A 20,335-nucleotide genomic window follows, 5' to 3' on the forward strand; every position below is an offset into this window, starting at 1 on the left:
CTTTGCTATGAAAAGGGCATCGAGGACAAGGCATCCCTGCCAAGTCTCACATTTTATAGAACTGTGCCTTAAGTGCTGCATAAAAATTGTTCCCTTCAGAAATCTAGCTTTGAGGCAGTAGCCCCGCCCTCGAAAAGGCTTCTTCCTCTAGCGGTTCACCTTTTCATGTGCAAAGGCCCGTGTAGGGTGGCTCCGCGCCTGCGCCCCGGCTCCCGGCTCTGCCCCGGCAGCTGCTAGGTCCCTGCGTGCCAGGCTCCGCCGCCGAGCGAGAAAGAACAGAGAGGAAGCTGTGCACAAAGGACCATTTTGGGGAACTTTTTATTGCAAATTCGACTCTGCACATTGATTTTTGAGAGGAAACACTGGAAATGGATCTTCCTGGAGCAGAAGAATGCAAATGACAAGACACATTTTAGTTGCTGTCAAGGAGCAGAATTCTTTTCCATTAGCACTTTAAAAGCCACTGTCATTCAAGCAGAGTAAGAGCAGATTCAGGTGTGATCTTGCACAAGGTTAAGAAAGAGACCCCCCCCCCCCGCCCCCGGAGGAAACCACAAGCTCAAACATGGACGCAGCCATGGAATTTCTGAGCACGCATCTCTCGCCGCTCAAGGGCCAGGCAGGAGGCTGCGCATCGTGAAGACAGGTGGCCAGGCTGGGTCCCTGGTCCCACTGGGCACTCCCAGCTGGCTCTACTTGGGGCCAGAGAAGGGAGTAAAGGCCTTGTCACTGCCTGCCATGCACGCTTCGATCTCCTCCACCGTGCGGGGCACACAGGTGAGCAGTTCCATGCCACTAGCAGTCACCACGACGTCCTCCTCGATCCGGACCTGTGTCACAATGACAGACACTCATGGGGGTGCCTGGGTGGCTCAGTGGGTGAGCATCTGACTCTTGGGTGTCGGCTCAAGTCATAATCTCACAGGTCCTGGGATTGAGCCCCGTGTCGGGCTCCATGCTCAATAGGGAGTCTGTTGAGATTCTCTCTCTCTCCCCCGTGCCCCTCCCCCTACTTGGGCGTGTGAGTGTGCACGTGCACACTCGCAAATAAATCTAAAAAAGAAAAACTCTGGGGAAAAAAAAAAAGAATGACAGACACTATTTCTGAGTTGGCCTCACGCACCAGATTAGAGGCTCAGACCAGCCGCTGGGTTGGAGGAGGCCCTTCTAAGGAGCGGTCTGTCTTGCCCGTGATGGAAGGGGCTGGTCTCCAGGCCTCCGTGGGAGGCTGTTGAGACGAAGGCGCCTCCCATGGGGCCATCTGCTCCTGCCACCTGCCCACCCAGTCCTTGCCCCTTGCCCAGTGGACGGGGCCCCGGAGTGGGCAGGGGTTTTGTAGAATCTGTGTCTGTCTTGCTGAGGAGCGAGGCACCGGGCCGTGACAGACCACGAGAAGGCACATGCCGGGTCCTTCTCAAGGGAGGAAGTGAAGACCATCCCCACCCCCACTAGGGCTCCTGTCTTGAGACAAAGGGGTGGCGCGCTGCAGTGTGCGCGTGTGGGCGTCCAGGGGGCCGGGATGCGGGGCCTGTGGGCACTCACCCCCCCGAATGCCCGGAAGCGCTGCAGGACCTCGCGGTTGAAGAAGCAGGCGCGGGCCGGGTCGGCCAGGGCCTCGTCCAGCAGGTGGTCGATGAAGTAAATGCCCGGCTCCACGGTGAGCACCATGCCCGGCTCCAGGTGCCGCGTGGTGCGCAGGCTCCGCAGGCCGGGCTCATCGATGCGTTCCACGCCCTGTGAGGAGAGGCAGGGCCCGGAGGACCCCAGCGCTGGCACGGATGGAGGGTTCCCGCCACGGCGGCAGCCAGATGGCCCCCGAGGCCCACCTGCTGAGCCCTCCCTGCTCTCACTGGAGCTGCCACGGGCGCTTCGGATGAGACCCTCCACTCTCCGCGGACACCCCCAGACTTGGCCGGTTCCTGCCCCTCGTCAGCCCCCGCACTGCCTGCAGGGGCCCTGTGGACACCTATGTGCACGCCCCCGGGGCGAGCTGCCCGAGCCGGCCGCCCTCACCCAGGCCCTGTCCCCGCCAGAGAGGGCGGCAGAAGCCAAACTCGGGAAGCCAAAAAAGCTCTTAAGGCGGCTGCAGGGCTTCCCGCGCTGCGTCGTGTCTTCCAGGCAGCTGGAGTGGGAACCGGCCCCAGAAGCACTGGGCCCCGCTCCCCCAGGCCAGGACCCAGGTTTTCCGCGGGGCCTTCCAGGAGGAGGGACAGGTGCTGTCCCCAGGACAGGCGTGACGCTGCTGTGCACACGCACGAACGCGCACGCGCGTGGAGCCTGGGGGCGTGGCCCCAGAGGAGCACACGTTGGGGGCTGGCCCCCGCCCTCGGAGAGCAGGCGACAGTGGCAGCGTGCTCCCTGCAGAGGCACCCTCTCCCCCGAATGCCCACCTGGCCTGGGCCCCTCGATTCACACGGCATCACCAACACCTGTCTCCCCAGGTCCCCGAGGCCGCCGTCCGGCCCCCGCCCCCCGCCCCGGCCCGTGAGCACGGGTGGGCAGCGAGCAGGCTTTCGGGTCCGGTCTGAGCCTGCCCCGCCCCGCTCGCAGCTCTCGCCTGGAAGCCCAGCTGCTGGAGACGGAGCTGTCATTTCGGACTGTTTGGGGGCCAAGAACATCAGACTTCAATTAGTGGTTCATGTAAGGTAACCAGAAACAGGCTGGCTCGGCCTCCACGGCCGGGCACATCAGGGAAGCCTGTGACGGGGATTCCAGGAGGGTGGGGACAGCAGGGCACGCGGAGAAACTTGTGCACGGCCACCCTGACCTGGCGTGAGCCAGGCTGGGGCGGAGGGGAGGAGGGGACACCCAGGCACCGTGACCCCTGATGGCTCACGCTTTGGGCACAGATGCCCATCTGGAGAAGCTCCCGACCCTGTGCCACTTTCTGCCCGGAGGGGCTACGCAGGAGGGCCAGGGACGCACCCCCGTGCTCAGATGAGAGGTGCTTGTGGGGCCGGCCGTGGCCTTCTGCCATCTCAAGTCCGTGCCTGCCCTGGACACGCCCTCCCTGTCCCTCACCTACGTGCTACCCGCTAGGTGCCTGTCCCTTTCCCTCCACTCCAAGGTTGTCAAAGCCGGGGGCCCAGCAGAGGCAGCAAACCGGTACGGTCAGGTCTCCCCGTTCCCCCTCAGTCACTGTGGGCCCACGTCGGGCCACTCCATGGGCGCGCCCAGGGGAGGGTGGTCTGCTCAGGCTTGTATAGAGACAAGCCCTCCGGAAAATTTCAGGACCAATTGTGGGTGAGGGGAGAGCGGGAGGGGGCCCTGCCACGGCCCCCCGACCTTTATCCCTTCAGAGCATTAGCTCCCAGGAGTCTCCCACCGCGGGCACGGCCCAAGCAGGCCTGGCGAAGCATGGGGGCTGGGCAGTGGAGAGCAGGGCCCCCCCCCAAAGGGGAGAGGCCGAGCCCCCCCGGCCCCTCCAACCCTGAGACCTTCTGCCAGGGCAGCAGGCCGGACAGGACCTCCACTTTTACTGGGTTCTGAGCAGAGGAGACCCAGATGTGTCTGGAGGCCTGAAATAAAACAAATGACTTTTATAGGAAAAGCCATATTTTTTTCTACAATGTTTATCTGTCAAAAGAATAGACTCTGTGAGCACAAAGGGCTGCTTACTGGAAAAGATAAAACAGTTTGCTGCCAATTTTCTCTGGTGGAAAAAAAGCGCTCTGGCGACTAATGAATAACGAACCTCAGTTAACAATGTCTGGAAGGCCCTGCTCTTGGCTCACTGTACACAATGTGATGGATAGAAATTAGGAAATTAAAACTGATTTTGTTTCTCCAAATTTAACTGTTTACACTTGAGAAAAAAAAATAATTGAATAATAATGCTCCTCTTGAGCAATTTTTTCCCCCCAAAAATCATTCTTCGTGCTTTCAAAATACCCTGCAGCCAGCAGGCCCAGCCTAGTCTTGGCTAACTGGCTGGTGGGCCCCAGGGCGTGCACCGATTGCATAAGCAGCCCCCTGCACCTTGGGCGCCAGGCCAGGCGGCAGGGCCGGGCTCACCCCCGCCCAGCCGGGGCCCGGAAAGGCTGCAGCCACCTGCCGGGCAGGGCCTCCCCAAGGCTGGCTGCAAGCGCCCGCTGGGTGGTCCTTTCAAGAATCAGTGGGTAGGAAGGGGAGGGAAAGCCTTGTCTGGAAATGCCCACAGAAGCCTCCCTCCCCTGCTAAGGGTGCCTGGAGGGCCTGCAGACGAGGCGGCCACGGGGGTGTGCTGGCCTGGGGGGCTGGGGCTGCTGCTGGGCCCGGGAGGGGCGCTGGGCTCTGCTAGTCCCAGGAAGACCCGGGTCAGCCACCTGATGGCAGTGCTTCACTACCCCCGCTTGCACGAAGCCAGAGGCAGGAGGACACCATGGTGGCAGGGTCAGCCCGGTCACTACGACCCAGCTTTGGGGTTCCCACTGCTCTGTGAGAACTGCGTGCTGACCAGAGACCTACCACCCCGCAGGGCAGGGGCTCCCCCCAGTGCACAGCCTGGGGCCACCAGATGAGGCACACTCTAGGGAGCCCCCCACCCCGCCGGCCCCCACAGCGGCCCGGGGCCAGGATCAACCAATGGGTGCAGGGCGAGGAGGAGCAGGGGACCCTGTGGGACCCCATTCCTCCTCCTCTTGCTTGTCCTACTACAGCCCAGTTGGCTCCCAGAGCCCCGCCCCGGGGAGGGCCACTCACGCGGACGTGTCCACACTGACCTCGGGGTAGCCTCCCACGTCGTGCACATCGATGCCCAGGAAGTGGCCGAGCCCGTGAGGCATGAACACGGCTCCCAGATGGGCCTGGGCCATGGCGTCAATGCTACCGCTCAGGATGCCGAGGCGGGTCAGCTCCTCCAGGTGGATGCGGTCGGCCAGGCGGTGCAGGTCAGGCCACCACACCCCTGCGGCTCCAGAGGAGGCTGCAATGAGCTATGGGGACGGGCCATCTGGCCGGGGCTCCCCGAGGCAAGGTTTGGGGGGCCCACGAATCCCCTGCACGGGCTGAGGCGGGACGGCTGGAAGTGGGTGGCGAGGGGGCCGTGCCCGGGCCAGCTGTCCAGGCCGGGCTTTCCCCGCGTAAGTTGGGACCTCGAGACCTCTCCTCTCTCCCGATCGTGCCCTCTGGGGGAGGCTCCTGTGGCCCATGGCCAGGCGCCCAGCCTAGGGCTACTCCGCAGCCCACGCCACGTCTGCCCTCGGCCAGAGCAGGCTTCTGGGGCCAGGGGAGCCCGGGAAGACCCCTGAGCATCAGGAGGAGAAAAGCGTCTGTCCCCGGCAGATGGGGGGGCGGCCTCGGAGAGCCCCAGACCAACGCTCGGAGCCTCAGGCTGTGGGGTGAGGGCATCCCTGCGCACCCCTAAGTGGGGCTGAATCACCCTTGGAGCCGCAGAGGGGAGCAAAGGTTTCCAGGGCGAAGGTGCAGCTGGCGCGGCCTCCCGGCCCGGCTGGCAGGGGTCTGCGGCCCCGCCCGCTCCGAGCAGGGGCGGACCATCTCCACAGCAGCCCAGACATCCAGGCCCCAGACTGCTGATCGAACTCATCCTTGCCCCGTGCTTCTGAGGCAAAGGTCACCGTGGGGAGCACGTCCCCAGGCACCGAGTTTCGGGGTGTGAGCAAGCTCCGGGGCTCCGCCCAGGGCTCTCAGGCAGCCACCCGCAAAGAGCCTCGGCCGGTGCCAGGGCACGCTGGCCCTGCCCACGGGGCTGGAGAGTCCCCACCGTCAGCCTCACTCCACAGCACCGGGCACTCAGCCTAAGCACCAGGCGAGGCTCAAAGCCGGTGGAGCTCCCTGGCCGGCCCCGCCCCACCGGGCTGAGTTTGGGGCAGGCCACGTGCTGGCTGCGGCCAGTGCGCCAGGCCGACAGGGCGGGGGCACGCACCCCTGTGCCGTGCTCCAGCCAGAGAGGGGGCCAGTGCCGGCCCTCGTGGCCCCCTCCACGTGGGGGGCAACCCTGGCTCCCAAGAGGCATCCCCACGATGCCCTGCCCTGCACACCCTGCATGACTGATGGCGGCTGCTGCAGAGGGGCACCCCGGCACCCCGCACCATCGGGGGCCTGGCGGGCCCCGTGCTGGCAAGGGCTGGGCCGTCAGGGCTGGGCTCGGGGCTCTGAACCTCTTTGGCTGGCAGGGGGCAGCCCAAGGGCTCCATGCAGGGCGAGAGAGAGGGATGAAAGCCCACTCGGGGACACGGGGCATCGCCCCTCAGACACGTGCTGGGTGCCAGGCCTGCAGGTGGGCCCCCTTCCCCACCAGGGCAGAGGCCCCACAGTCGGGGTCTTGGGCTGGCTGGAGGCACAGGGCTGACCCAGCCTCCTGGATCCCCGGGGTCCAGCTCTGAGCGGGCGGCTGGGGCTGCACCCTGGTCCATTCGCAGGGCAGGGGCCAGCCCATGGCCCCAGGCGCAGGGAGGCCGAGGGGAGAAGACCGGTCTCTAGAGACAAGAGAGCCTCCTTGCAGTCCAGCTCCTGAGGCCAGCCCCGTTCTGTTCCACCTGCCAAGGGCCACAAGGTGCCACGGTGGAGAGGGCGTCCTGGGCTCTGGCTTTCCCCGTAGCACAGGAGGGGAGGGCTGGGTTTGAAGCCGTGCAGGCGGAGCCGGATGGGCGGCTCTCGGACGCTCGGGCATCCTCCAATGGAGAGCTGGGCACCGGGTCCCCGCTCAGCTGCTCGCTCGCCGCCGTGAGCCCCAGATGCCTCCCTTTGTCACACACAGCTGCGACGCTGGTCTTAGAAAGCCGGCCGCAGAGGCTCTGGCATCTACCGGGAGACCGGGTCAGTATCCCCCCAAAACTGTCACTGGCCCAGCCAGACCCCGGTTCAACCCCTGATGTTGGCTGTGCTCCTGGGGCACTAGCCCGAGCCTTGTGTCCCCGCTCCTCCCCGAGGCCGACCCGCTCTACCTTGCCATCCCCAGGCCAGGCCACCTGTCACACATGCTCACGGAGGCCTCTCTGAGTCACCCCGCTGCCTGAGACTCCTCAGTCCCCAGGGCTCGGCCCCAGTGGGCCCTGCCCTGGACAGCCCTTCCCCAGCACACTCTCCCCCCCGGTCCTGGTTAGGCCCCTCCCTGCACCTTGTCCCCTAGCCGGGCCTGCCTGCTCGCTTCTCCTGTCGCTGGACCAGAGAGCCGCTGCCTCCCCTGGGCACCCCGGGCCTGGCCTAGCAAATGCTGGTTCAAGGGAGAATGCACAGCAGGCTCGTCCCTAAGTTCTGCTCCCGCCCGGAGGCTCTGGGCCTGAAAGCGCCCCCGCGCAGCTCTGCACACTTGCTCCTGGCTGGCCTGGCCCCTGGGGCTGAGGAAGGGCGTCCCGTGCGCTGGCTGACACCCCGACTCCAAAGCAACTCCGCTTCTCTTGGGCAGGGGCCTTTTCTGGTGGCCAAAGGGGAGCCCCAGGAAGCAGCCTGACGTCAAGCCCGGCGGACTTCCAAGTGGGCTGCGGCCTCGGCATAGCGGGGAGTCAGGTATAAATCAAGCTCCCTGCCGGCAGCTCGGCTCCTCTCCTGTCCTCCTGGGGCCGGACGCGAGGGCCGGGGCGGTCCCCACGGCGCCTCTAGTCCTCCTCGCCTGCGCTCCTCGGCCGGCCTTGCACACGCTCTCGTGGCTGGCAGTGGGCGGCTGCCTGCGTGTGGTTAGGGTTGTGACAGTGATTCAACCTCCAGCAACTTGGCCCCAGTGTCTGGCCCGGATGGTGGTTACGACACCCTGGGCCAGGGCAGGGGCCCCGAAGTGTGTGAAGGTTGCTGTCCTTGGGCTAGGCTGGAGGAGTGGATGCGAACCAGGGGACTCCAGCGGCACCCCCCAGGCTACCCCCCCAACCTCAGCAGAAGGCCCAGTGGTCCCCTCAGCCTGCTCATACTGGGGATGGACGCCACATTGGGGAGCACACTGCAGACGGGGGGTCACGAGCCCTGCCCGCCCTCCCGCCTCCAGCAAGCACTGGAGCTTGTCCGCTTTTCCCTGGACATCGCCTGAACCTGGCCCCTGACCTCTCCTGGCCTCCCGCCGCCTTCCTGCAATGCCTCATTCCCCCAGCATCCTGTACGAGTCAGGTGAGGCCAGTCCCTGCCCTGAGTACAGAGCCCCACATTCCTCAGCCTGGCCCCCCTCTCACCCGCCCCTGCGCCCACGGCCCTTGGTGGTGCTGGCACTGCCCTGTGCCTTCCACCTGCTGGCCCCTCAGCGGGGACCACCTCGCCAAAGCCTCCACCTGCCCACACTCACTCCCATTCTTGCTGCGGGCCTCTGTTAAGGCTTTCTCCAGGAAGCCCTCCCTGACCGCCCCTTCCTGTGCTGCCAGAGCTCTTCCCGCCAGAGGACAGTCAAAGCCCCTGCGCCGAGAGGAGGGACCCGTGTCCTGCTCCATGCCTGACCAACGTGTGGCCTGAGGAGGAGCCCCAGCCTCCCTCACAGCTCTCCTGTGTAGTCAGTGCTGTGGCCTCATGGGCCCGGGATCTGGGTGTGCCCCTGACCCTGCTCCTCTGGGCACTCAGACCCCAGGGTGCCAAGCTAACAGCTGGGTTTGCGCCCTGCCATCTGGCTGTGGGCTCCGAGGGACCAGAGCCCTGGTGCCCGGGCCCCAGCATGTGTCCAGACCATCCCCGGGTCACAGGCTGGTCTTCCGTGCCCACCTGATACCCCTCAGGCCACACCTTCCCCCGACGGGGCCCGGGCCCGGGCTGGCTCCTTGCAGCCTCCGCAGCAGCCCTCACAGCCTGAGGCCTCCTGCTCAGAGCACGGCAGCCCCAGGGGCTCGGGGCCCTGAGCTCAGCCAGGAGGGCCCGGAGAGCTGAATCCTCACGGCTACTTCCAGACAAAGAACTCACTTCATCCAAAGACAATGGCCCTCAGGAGACCCTGTGCGCGCCAGGCCCTGGGGGTGCCGCAAGCAAGGCGCAGGGCTGGGTCCCGGGGCAGGCCCCAAGGGCTGCAGGGAGCCGTCTGGTAGGCCAAGCTGGCGCGGGGCTGAGGGCCTCTGGCCCAACCCCCCCCACCCAGACCCGCCTGCTGCCAGGACCTCCGGGGACCCATTCACCCTGCGGGAAGGGCAGGGGGCAGTGTGCGCCCCGGACTGCAGGCGCCTCTATGCCGAGCGGAGCGTGGCCGGCTCTTGAAGTCTCTGCAAGCAATACCCCCCACCCCTCCCGCCTGCAAAGAGCCCGAGTGAGGAAAGGAGGCCAGGGAGGGTGGGAACTTGCCCACCATCCTACAGCCAGCAGGGGGGCCTCTCAGGACAGCGAGGGCCACACAGGGCCCTCACCAGACAGCCCTCCCCGCCCTGACTCCTGCCACAGAGGAAGCCCGCGGTCTGATTGGCACCGTCCCCGCACCTCCGTCTGCGGCACCCGGCACCCCTGTCTGAGGAGAAGCCGAGGGGAGTCCGGCCACTCCAGCCCCCGTCCCCGTCCCTGCCCGGCAGGCAGGCAGAGCTGGCTGAGGCACCCCAACCACAGGCCATAGCAGACACGTGCCGGGCCATGTGGGCCCGCACGGCCCCGGGGCCCCGGGTCCTGCCTGCCGTCCGGCCCGCTCGGGGGCAGCCTGCTTCTCACTTCACATCGGCTGTGCCTCCCCTCCATGCAGGTGGCCGGGACCCTGACCGCAGCAGAGTGGGAAGTGGGGGGAGCTACGCACACCTGCTCGGGTGTGGGAATGACTGGGGGGGTCGTTTGCATAGACAGAGACTCCACCGCCTTTCCAGCCCAGAAGCAGTGGGGCCCCCGAGCCCAGCGTGCAGTCTGCACCCCCTATGCGGGGTCCCGGTGGGGGCATGGGCTCAGAAGTGGGGGAGGGGGGCTGCAGCCTAAGCATGGGAGGCCGAGGTGGGCAGGTGAGCACAGAGAGGGAGGAGCTGCTAGGAAGCGGGACGCGAGGCTGCAGGAGTCCTGGGGACTTCCAAGTGACCTCAGTGCTCCACGGTGGCTGGAGGGACAGAGGCTACAGAACGGCCCCCTTCTCTGAGGTGCTCTCTGGGCACACTCCCTGGTCTGCTCAGGGTGGGCCGCCGGGCCTGACACACAAGCCGGGGAGAGCTCCGATTCCAGAAGGCAGCACAAGGCCCCTTCCGCGGGGCCGGCTCGGGTGGCGGTGGTGTTCCCCAGGGGCCACGGCCTCGCCGGCCTCACCACCCTCATGCGGCCCCTCTCCGTGAGCTCAGCCACCCTTCCCCGGCTGTCTGGGGGACAGGGAGGGGTGCCCCCCACCCCACCCCGGCTGTCTGCTCACTGCTCCCTGCAAGGCCGCAGGAAGCAGTCATGCAGTCTCAGCCGGTGTGTGTCTTGGCACAACAGCCGAACCCACAAACCGGGGGCATTTCCGCTAGGACAGGACATGGGGCTGACCTGGCCACGGCCTCCTTGCAGCTCTGGGGAGGCGACCTGCCCCCATCGGAGCAGCTCTGTGGGCACGGGATGCCCATCCTGCTTGGCCGGTGCGGCGTGGGACCCGACGGGGTCGGCCCTGGGGAACTGTCGGCAGGGCTGTCTGTGTGTCTCAATCCCCAGCACCGGTAGGAGAGGTGGGGGCTACGGCAGGGACTCTGCTCCAACCCCCTCACAAGGGAAGCTCAGGGCCGCAACGAGGGCCCAGCCTGCGCCCCGCTGTGTGCGGGGGGAGGCCCACCTCACGCGGTGTGCAGAGACCAGCTCAGCTGAGCCCAGCCTGGCCGGGCCTCAGGCCTTCTGCCTGCCCCGAGAGTGACATGGCCAGGCAGCCTTATGGGACCAAGGTGCCCAGGGGAGTGCGGGGACAGAGCACCAGGCCTTTCTCAGCGCAACTGGGGGCCCTGCGGACTAGCTTGTGGGCCTGGCCACTTTCCAGGCAGAATCGGGGCTGCTCTGTCAGCCGACTCAGTTGGCTAGGACACCGACTGGGGAAGTGCTACCCAGGTCCCAGCAGACTTTGCTGTGTGTGTGTGGGGGGGGTGCGCAGGTGGGGTAGGCCAGGCCTGGGCCTTCACCCCCATCTCAGCACCGGGCAGAGGCTAAGCAGGGACAAGGGCTTGAAGCCTGGAGCTCTGAGTTGAACAAAGCTTTCCAAAGCTCTGCCTGCCATCCCTCCAACCCTCACCCCCCCTCCCCAACCACCAGGGCCATGTTGGCCTGACTCTGCCTGCCCGTCTCTCCAGTGTGGACCTCGGAGCCCGCCAGCGCAGCCTCTCTGCGCTGCAGCCCACCCCCACCGCCTCCTCGAGGGACCCACCATGGGGCGTGGGGGCTCATAGGCAGCAGAGCGTGGCTCCGACCTCAGAGGGCGGGAGCACCAGGCCCTTCCAGCCCCTGGCCTGGACTCCAGGACATCTAAATTCACAACTGCCCGTGCGCAGGTGGACAATCCACTCAAGGGAAAGGCGACACGGTTTGCTCACCCTGCGAGGTGATGGCCCAGCGGGGGGCAGCTGCCAAGTGGCCTGGCATGGGGAGCTCGAGGCAGAGGGAGACCCCTCCTCAGCCGCCGTGCTTGCAGACACCAGGGAGCGCCCCACAGCCCATGGCTAGCGGCGTAGAGAGAGCAGGAAGGGTCATGCCCCTCGGGTGACGGGACTGCGTCTCCAGGCTGGACTTCACTGGGAATGGGTGATGCATTCCGTGCTTTAAAGGCCAGATCCCCCGCCCCCCCGGGGCCGCAGCCCACTCCTTCCAGCGCCCCTCCTGCACCTCCCCCACGGAGTCACAAGCACTGTTACACTCCCTTCTTCCACACAAAAGGGGGACTGGCCACCCCATTCTGCACTCTTCTGTCTCCATGCAACAAGCATCCAGAAGGTTCCCTGTGTTAGCGCTCCCGGAGTGACTAGGCTTTTCAAACAAGTGATGAACATGAGATGCTGTTTCCGTCTGCAGCCAACAAACCACGCAAGTCCTGTCACCTTGTCACCCCAGCAGGGGCTTAACTTGTAGGTTTTCCTTTATCTTCCCTTGGGGGCTGAGTTGCCTGGCCTGGGACTCCCCGGACCGCCAGTTTCCCTCCATGGCTCGCCTAGCCTCTGCTGCGGGCCCGGTGGCCGGATGGGGGCCGTCCGGAGAGGCCTGCTCGGTGTGCCTCTCAAAGTGGCACCTGCTGAGCGTCCCTCAAAAACAGCACCTTGCTTGTGCTGTGACTCATCCCAACACCTGGCCGAGGGGCCCCGGGGCTGTTTAGCCAACACAGAGCCAAGAGGCCTCAAGAGGCCACACCCTGGGGCTTTCACAGGTTGGGGATCTTCTTTTCCTAAGTAAGGGCTCCACAGAGGGACGCCAACGTGACTGCACGATCCCTCTGATTTCAGAATGAGCTTGGAGTCCAGCCTTCGAGGATGTCATGGCCAGGCCCCCAGAGGGCCCTGCGGCAGCCACCCACCATTCCCCAAACACCACGAGACACTCGGCCCCCACCAGAGCCAGCGGCAGCCTGAACAAAAGGGCGCCCCAACACCCAACCAAACGCCAGTGTCGGTGTCTGCCGGTCAAGCTCTCTCTGGAGCGGCCCCTGCGGGACAGGACAGGGGACATGCTGACATTGCACTGGCCCCTGCGAGCAGGGGTTCTTGCTGGTGGAGGATGTCCGATGGGATGTGGGGTGACTTTGGGCCGAGCTCCCCAATTCCCAGCCCTGTCCCTCCGTGGCGGTCAGCCCCTTTCCCAGGGCTGCTCCTGGGGATCCGATACCATCTGGAGTCTCAGCCAGTTGACCGAGCGAAGAAGTCAGGCTGTGGTGTGCAGGACCTGCCTCACGGCCACCAGCGTCCTCACCTGGCTTCATGGCGCTCATGACAGCACGGCAGCTCCGCAGCACCGCCTCGTAGATGGCCTTCTGGTCTGTGGTGAACTTGCCATTGGCCGGGAAGGAGCACGTGATGTCGGAGGAGAAGCAGTAATACTCTCCACCCATGTCGAACAGGCTGTGGGGAGAGGAGGCTGTGAGGTTGGGATGGCCCCACCCCCCTCCCCCAGGAGGCTCAAGGACAGCCTGCTGGGCCCTGGGGGTGTCAGGGTGCTGAGCCCGAGCCACCCTGTTGCATCACTGGTGCGGGCAGCAGTATGGGGCCTCCCGCCCTGCTGCGTCCTCACGCTGCCATCTCGGGAGACCTCCGACCCCGAGCAGGGAAGCCTGGAGGGAGTGGGGCTGATCCTGTGCACATTCCCCTGCCCTCCCAGGCCTCTGCTGGCCAGGCATCTGGATGCCCAGCTGCAGGGCCTCACCTGGAGAATGAGGGAGGGGCAGAGATGTCTTCAGGCCCCGACTCACCATGTGGCCTCCACGCGAGCACTCCCAGACCCTCCCACGACTTCCCTGCCCCAGCACTGCTCAGGGGCCTTGGGATGGATGAACCCACCCGACAGACAAGGTGGACTAAGCCACACCACCCAGCTCTCCTGGGCCCCACGGTCTGAGTGAAAACCCAGTGGAAGGGTCCCTCTCCCCGCTGGGATAGGACCAATGTGCTCTACCGGGGCATGAGGGAAGGACCGGGAGGACGTGGCAGACAGCAGTCCTCACGTCCAGCAGGGTGCCCCCACATCCCCTGGGGTGGAGAGTAGGAAGCTACGGAGGCCCTGAGCTGGGGTCTGAGAGCCAGCAGAGGCAGGAAGGTGCTGGTACACACAGGCAGGCTCCTGAGTCAGGAGGGCAGCCCAGCTCAGCCTGCCCGCTGGACCCCGTGACCGGGCCCAGTGCAGCAGGGCTAGGAGGGTGCGGGGTGGGCTTCTCCAACACCTTAGCGGCCTGCCAGGAGCCAGGGCTTCCGGGGCCTCAGTGGTCAAGGGCAAGAAAGAGTCCTCCCCTGCACCCTGCATGCTGGAATGTGACGGGATACGTGAAGTGCTGCTGGGTCACCACGCTGACGGAACCCCAAATGAGAGCAGGAGCGGTGTAGAGACGGAGCGCCCCCCTCCATCCTGTCCCTCCCCGAGCATCTCAGCAGGCCGCTCGGCAGCAGGCATACAGAGGGGGCCCCTTCATCAGCCAAGCATCACGCTGATGGAGACAAAACCGAGGGACAGTGGTCTAACACCAGGCTTAGGATTCTGCTGCGTCCTCAGGGCCAGGTGACCAGAGTCGGGGGGAGCTGAGGGGCGGGGGGCAGGCTGCAGCTGCATAGATCCTGGCAAACCTGAGCCCGGGGCAGGGCTGTGCTCTCCCCCAAACCCAAATCCTCGTGGTGAGCACAGCCGCTCAACAAACATTGCAGGGGCCGCCTGTGCACCTGCCTTTGGGAGCCCAATCCCCCGCCCCGGATGACAGAGCAGGGGGTCCCTGCCCCTGCCAGTGGAGGAGTCGGGCCATGTGGCCTGACAGGCAGCACCCGCTACTCCAAACAGAGTTTTAAAGGAAAAACTTGAATGCTCAGGATCCCCGGACGCTCTGCTGGAATCCAAAGTCCCCAGCCGAGCGCTTTTTCATCTCCTGTCTTTTTCTGATTGCAAAACGCCATAAACAGTGTCAACAGTGCAAAAAGCACCAGATAACACCTCAGGTGATTCTCGGGGGGTGGGGGGAGAGCCCCAAGCAGTATGGCACGGGAACTTCGGGCCTGGTCAAAGTCACAAACTCTAGGGGACCCTGCCTGGGGCAGGCTCGTGGCAGGGCCCTGGGCCTCACTGGGGGTAACCCGAAGACAGGACAGGGGGGCCTTGAACAGACACACCCAGGCAGCTGTTCCCCAGGAGGCTCCAGATGCACCCGGGGGTTTGGGTCAACAGCCGCCTGCAGGCTCACTCCTGTGCGGGGGGTGAGGGGTAGGGGGACACTGGCCCCACAGAGCTGGCCGGGAGGGCAGGGAACGTGAGGCTCTGAACAGGGACCCAGCAAAGCCCCGTGTCTGGGGGCAGCAGCTCAGAGCCCAGCGACAGGCCCTGTTCTGATTCCAGCGCTGGGCCCCCTGGGCCTCAGCACTTCTCCCTTTAAGATAGGGGCGCCCCCGCCACTGTGTCCTCTCAGGGCCGGCATGTAGGCAGGCGTGGGGTGCGGATCTGTGTGGGGCCACGGCCCAGTTCCACTCCGGGAGCAGAGCATTCTCATTTGGGCCCCTCCGAGGCAACAAAAGAACACGGTTTGTGGTTTGTTGATTCAGAACGTCCAAGAATGGTCTGAGCAGAAAGGACGGAGCTGGGGGCCTGGGCGACACAGGCCCGTGAGGGCCACCCGATCGGGGGGCAACCGCAGCGGCACCGCTGGGGCAGACGGCTCTGCTGGACTGTGCTGATCTCAAAGAAAAACAGAAATGCAACTATTTAAAAAACGAGGAAGCCCACAAGAGCACACTGAAGGCTGGAGTCTTCTAGAGCGGTGGAGACAAGACACTCCTCTGCAGCAGCCAGACTCCTGACGGAGTTCTCCAAACATGCTCCTCAGAAACACAGTGAGAACATGGGACAGGGGTGCTGGGAGCCCCTCGGCCAGCCTGGCTTTACCGTTCGGACTCTAGAAGACCTCGCTTGTATTTGTTGTGTGAGAACTGTCCGCTCGCTGCAGAAGGAAGTGTTCGCCTAGGTGGCCAGCTCCATTCTGCCCAGCGCTGCTCGGGCACGGGGCTGGAGTCTATTTTCGTGCTCTCAGTTCCCTATCTTTCTCTGCTTAAAAAAAAAAAAAAAAAAAAAATCCCCCTCAGAGTTCCTACACACGTAAGTTATTCAGATTCAAGCCAGTCCGGAATCCAAGGACGAAAGCGGCCTCTTTCATAAATCATCTCCCTCCAGCTCCTCTGTGTCCACTTCACCCGTCCTCTGAGCGCTAAGTGACAATGGGGAATTCGGTCATCCTTTGGCTCCACCGAGCGCTCAGGATCCTCCTCCCCCTGCCTGGGGACACCCACCAGGGCCGCTACCATCTTTGGCCGAGTGAATGCGTGTGATAATCTAAGACATCTGGGGAGCTGTTACGCATCTCCAAGCAATACACTGGCGTCTCTTTGCTCATATGTGTTTATCTGGTTCTATTTCTGGCCGGGATGAGAGGTTCTGTCTGCCCTTGGCTCCTCCCGGGCAGCTTCATGCCCGGGCTGCCCGCCACCCTTGGCTCAGCAGGGCCCTCCCCAAGCCCCCCTCAGCTCCCCGGGCCCCACCGCAGGGACCGGCCGGCCCACAGGCAGAAGGTCTCCGAGATGGGCCAGTGACAGAGGCTTGGGAAGCATTCTGGGGAAACGCTGCTATGCACGTACAAAGCTCTGCACTCAGCATCCTGAGCTGTGGCCTCGCCCCCAGCCGCCTCTCACCCAAGCCCGGCCGGCGCTGGGCCTATTCACCATGGCAGGCGCATTTCAGACCTCAATTCGCCGCCACCCCAGCCTGTGTTCCAGGCGAGGCCAGGGGATTTCTGAGAAGCAGGAAACTCCTGCTTCCCTCCAGACCTCAGCGTGAGAGAGGAAGACGTGCCGCTGGCTTTCCCGTTGGTGTCCTGCAGCCGGCAGCCCCTCTGGACAAGGCACGTGGCCCGCCCCCCAGCCTGCCCTTCCCCAGACTGCCCAGCCCCCACTGTGACCGGCGGGGCTGAGGCCATCACTTGGAGGCCACAGGCTGACTCATCAAGCAGACCTCTCCCCAGTACCTTCTAGGCATCCCTGCTCCCCACTCCAGTCATGGGTCGGCTGCTCCTGGGGGGCCCAGGCAGACAGGCAAGTTGCCCAAGCGACCAGCCCCCAGAGACCCAGAGCCAGCGGTCCCTGGCACACAGGCTTGGGCCGGGGGCGTCCTGCGTATCTGGAAAGAACTGTTGTTCCCAATCTACAGATGGCGTGGGGAGAAGCAGAGCCCCCGTGTGGGGCCAAGTCCCCTGAAGGGCACGACATGGCACCTGGCCCGCTATGTGGGTGGGACACAGTGACCATCCAGCCAGGCACTCTCTGCCACCGCGGCACAGCGGACAAGGGCTGGGCATCAGGGCAGTGGCCTCCGTCGGGGAGGGACGGAATCGTGTCACGAGCCCAGCACATGCTTCATTTCACTTTTTTGGTCAGCAGTGTCCCATGATGTCTGTGACCATCCAGGCTGTCTGGACTAGTGCTTTTCAAGCCGGGGGCGGTGAAGTCAACTGAGTGGGGTGCAGGCAAGGAACGTAAAGTACACAGAACGGACAGACCATGCGGAGGGGTACCCGGTTCTAGTCTGGGTAGGTCTGCGCACGTGGGATGGGGCCAGAATGTGAAGGTGCTTCTCACTGGGACGGAAGGCTGACGGCTACGGCCACTGGTCTGGCCGTCCAGGCTAGCGGGGTCTGTGCCCCCCAGAGAGTGTTCTCTTACCCTGAGGCCTGGGCATGTCTTTAAGACCACTGAACCCTCGGTATGGGGCTGCTGGGTGAGAATCAAGTGTTCCTCTGAGGAAACAGCCAGGGGACAGGGGTCAGGGAGCAGGCTCTGGAGATGACACTCGTTCTCTGAAGTCAACCAGGACATCGGGCACCAGGACAAGTGAGGCCTGGAGTCTCCCTCAGCCCAGCTCCACCACCAGCTGTGGAGGGAGCCCCCCTCACCCCAGCTCCGCCACCAGCCCGAGACACTCGCCCCTCCGTGGGGCTGCAGGTGCCAGGCAGACATCAGAGCAGGCGGCTCCCAGGAGCAGGCAGGACCATCCCATCACAGCCTGCGGGACACCAAGGGGGCTGCTGGGGCCCCGGGTTAGCGGCGGGGGGGGCCCCTACAGCCTGCAGGCTGGGGGCAGGGTGTCCGACAGAGATGCAGACTGCTGCCCATGGCACGGTGGCCTGGGACGGAGGGGGTGAGGTAGGGTGACTTCCCCCATGCAGTTTAACATCTAGTCCACGTCAAGCCTGCGGAACTAACTGGGAACGAGACAGGGGCAGGAAGGAGCCGGCGGTAATGGCGTTGGTGGCAGGAAGGGTGGCCAGCTAGGGGAAGAGCCTGCCTTGACCACGATCCCTCACAGGTCTGTTCCCCCATCTGTGGAAGGAAAGGACGGGGCAGCTTGGGGGTGTGACATGGTCAGCATGTGCCACTGACACGCCCTTGACAGGTCAGGTGTCTCCAGGGGCTTCCCTGGGAGGAAAGCCCTTATTTCTCTGGGCAGAGAGAAGCGGGGCTTTGGTCATCGCGTGCTGTGTCCCCACCTCTGCCAGTCAGCAGGGCAAGGCAAGCGAGAGCCAGGGCATCAGGCCGACCATTAGCATGGCAAGGAGAAATAGAGGCCCCCGACCCCTGACAGGAGAGGAGAGGAGAGGAGAAGGGCAGCGGACCTGGCATGGGGCTGGGACAGGCCTCTCCCCCTAACTGGGCTGGCTGTCCCCTCCCACGCCCCGGGGGCAGTACAGACAGAGGGCCAGCAGGGAGGAGGCCGGCCCACACATCCTGAGACAACGCTGCCCTCTTCTGGCCAGTGCTGGGACGTCCGGCGCGCCACCCACTGGCTGCATCCTGCCTGCAGCTGGACAACCCAGGCCTGGGCATCCTTAGGTGCTCTAGAAGGTTCTAGAAGTATACACAGGGTATCCTACCTCAGGAACCACTCCCCCCGCTCCCTGATCAGATGGTAGGGCGGGAGGCAGCAGTGGTTGAGGAGGGGTGTCCCAGCTGTTTTCCAAATCAGGACCCACCGGAGGCACAGCCTGGGCCCCTCCTGCCTCTGCCCCTGGGGTGATCCTGCCGAGGGGCCCCGGGGAGGCAGGAGAGCTGCAAAGGCCAGCCTCAGACCCAGGAGCCCAGCACAAGGGAGGATCCGACTCTGGGCGCACTGCTTCCCAGTGGATTTGAACACGGACAGCGGCGCTCCCTGGTGGCCCATGGGTGGCACACCAGCCCCTTGGCACCTCCATCTGCCTTGAGGACTCTGGTTTCCAAAGCCCAGGCTGGTTCTGGGAAGCCAGGGCAGCCCATGGGGGCCACATCTGTCTTCACAACATCTGTGTTCACACCCACCTGGCTGGGGCTGATTTGGTGGGGAGGGGTCTTCCGGGGCTCCTACCCAGAAAGAGTGTCCAATGACAGGAGCCACCATCCTTCGTGTGAGCACGTGACGAGCATGCATCAGCAAGTGTACCGCACTCCTACCACCCTGTTTGACAAGGTCTGCCACTTGCCTTAAACGCCAGAACAAAAAGCAACTAATGGCTTCTCTAGGACCGTGGCTGGGAGACAGGTTCCTGGAGAACCTGTGGAAGGGCTCTGAGAGCCAAGGGCAAAAGCCCAAGAGGTATCCCCCAAGAGGCCTCATGGCTCTGAGGGAGCTGAGTGTGAGGCCCCCAGGGATCTGAAGCCACATCAAAGTCTGGTCCTCCACCTGTGGCTCATGCTGAGCAAGTGGGGCTGCATCCAGCAGGGAGACATGGGAAGGGGCCCACGGAGCGGGCGTGGTGGGCGAAGCAGCCCTTGCTGTTCAGTCCTAGGAAGACAAGGCGGACATGGAGGGCGAACAGTGTGCCTAATTCACAAGCCCTGTTCCCAGGGCAATGACTGAGGCCGACAGCAGCTTCGACCCGGCTCCCGGAAAGGTACTGGTCCTGGAGGGACGGAGGCATCGGGGGGTGGGCCTGGCCAGCCTCACGCCCCACCTGGCACTCACCTCGAGGACAGTGCGGGGCTGAAAACACAGAACAGGCCTCGGGGCTCGAGAGCTATCTGCCTCAGGCTCGGCGGTGCCTCTCACCGCCCGTCTGTCATGGAACCCGCTGTTGGAAGGTGGGCCTCAGGGCCCCAGAGCACAGGCAGAAGCCCAGCCTGCTGGCTCTGAGGACGGCCACCACTGCCCCTCTCACCCGCCAAGGCCACGCTGTGCCAGGCTCCCCACTCAACACTGCTTATTCTCGCTGAATCCTCCCAGAGCTGGGTGTGGATGGAGAAGCTGAGGCTCGAGGTACCAGCCACTCAGCTAGGGAGGGGGAGGGCAGGGGCAGGAACTAGGGACCCTCCGCGCTCATCATCACACAGCCCAGGCTCTCTGAGGCTCCCTGTGGGGGGCTGCGGGCACGTCTGGGACCGGAGGGAGAGGGATGGAAAGGTTGGCCGCCTCTCAGCCCCCACTCCCACCTTCTCCAGTAGAGCCTGACTGCGCTGGACCAGCTCTGGCCCCACGCAGCCCCTTCCTCAATGTTCAAGTATCTCTGGGGCATTTTCACGTGACTTCAAGGGACTGGAACAGTTGTACTCTGGGAGACACTCAGCTTCAGGAAAAACTGCACCATGCTCATATTTTGGTTTCATACCTTATGATGAAGTAGCGTGGCTTTTACGTTGGGATCACAGAGTGATTTATTATTTACCCAACACAGTAGGCGCGGCGGATCAATTTCAATAAAACAATGGATTATAAGCGCCACCAGCAATCTGGCAGTAGCAGTAATCAACAAAACATGTTGTTCTAAATGCTGCATAATAAATTGACTATAATAAACTCATAATTATTCTACTGGCTACATTTCAAAGTTACC

General features: G+C 64.1%; 1 protein-coding gene and 1 long non-coding RNA gene across 2 annotated transcripts in view; one reads left to right on the forward strand and one right to left on the reverse strand.

The window, feature by feature from the left end:
- Positions 1-301: 301 nt before the first annotated feature.
- The window catches only part of PEPD (peptidase D), a 117,308-nt gene continuing 97,274 nt past the window's right edge, over positions 302-20,335 (reverse strand). The window contains exons 12-15 of the mRNA XM_036118464.2: positions 12,712-12,860; positions 4,701-4,885; positions 1,543-1,734; positions 302-830 (exon numbers count right to left, since the gene is read on the reverse strand). Of these exons, the coding sequence (XP_035974357.1) occupies positions 693-830; positions 1,543-1,734; positions 4,701-4,885; positions 12,712-12,860 (664 nt within the window). The 3' untranslated portion in view covers positions 302-692. The remainder of the gene's footprint in view (positions 831-1,542; positions 1,735-4,700; positions 4,886-12,711; positions 12,861-20,335) is intronic.
- Positions 4,882-15,876, forward strand: LOC144380224 (uncharacterized). Its single transcript, XR_013444161.1, has 2 exons — positions 4,882-8,034; positions 8,283-15,876. It is a non-coding gene; the product is annotated as an uncharacterized LOC144380224 (long non-coding RNA).

This window comes from Halichoerus grypus, chromosome 15 (assembly GCF_964656455.1).
Source record: "Halichoerus grypus chromosome 15, mHalGry1.hap1.1, whole genome shotgun sequence".
Taxonomy (NCBI): domain Eukaryota; kingdom Metazoa; phylum Chordata; class Mammalia; order Carnivora; family Phocidae; genus Halichoerus; species Halichoerus grypus.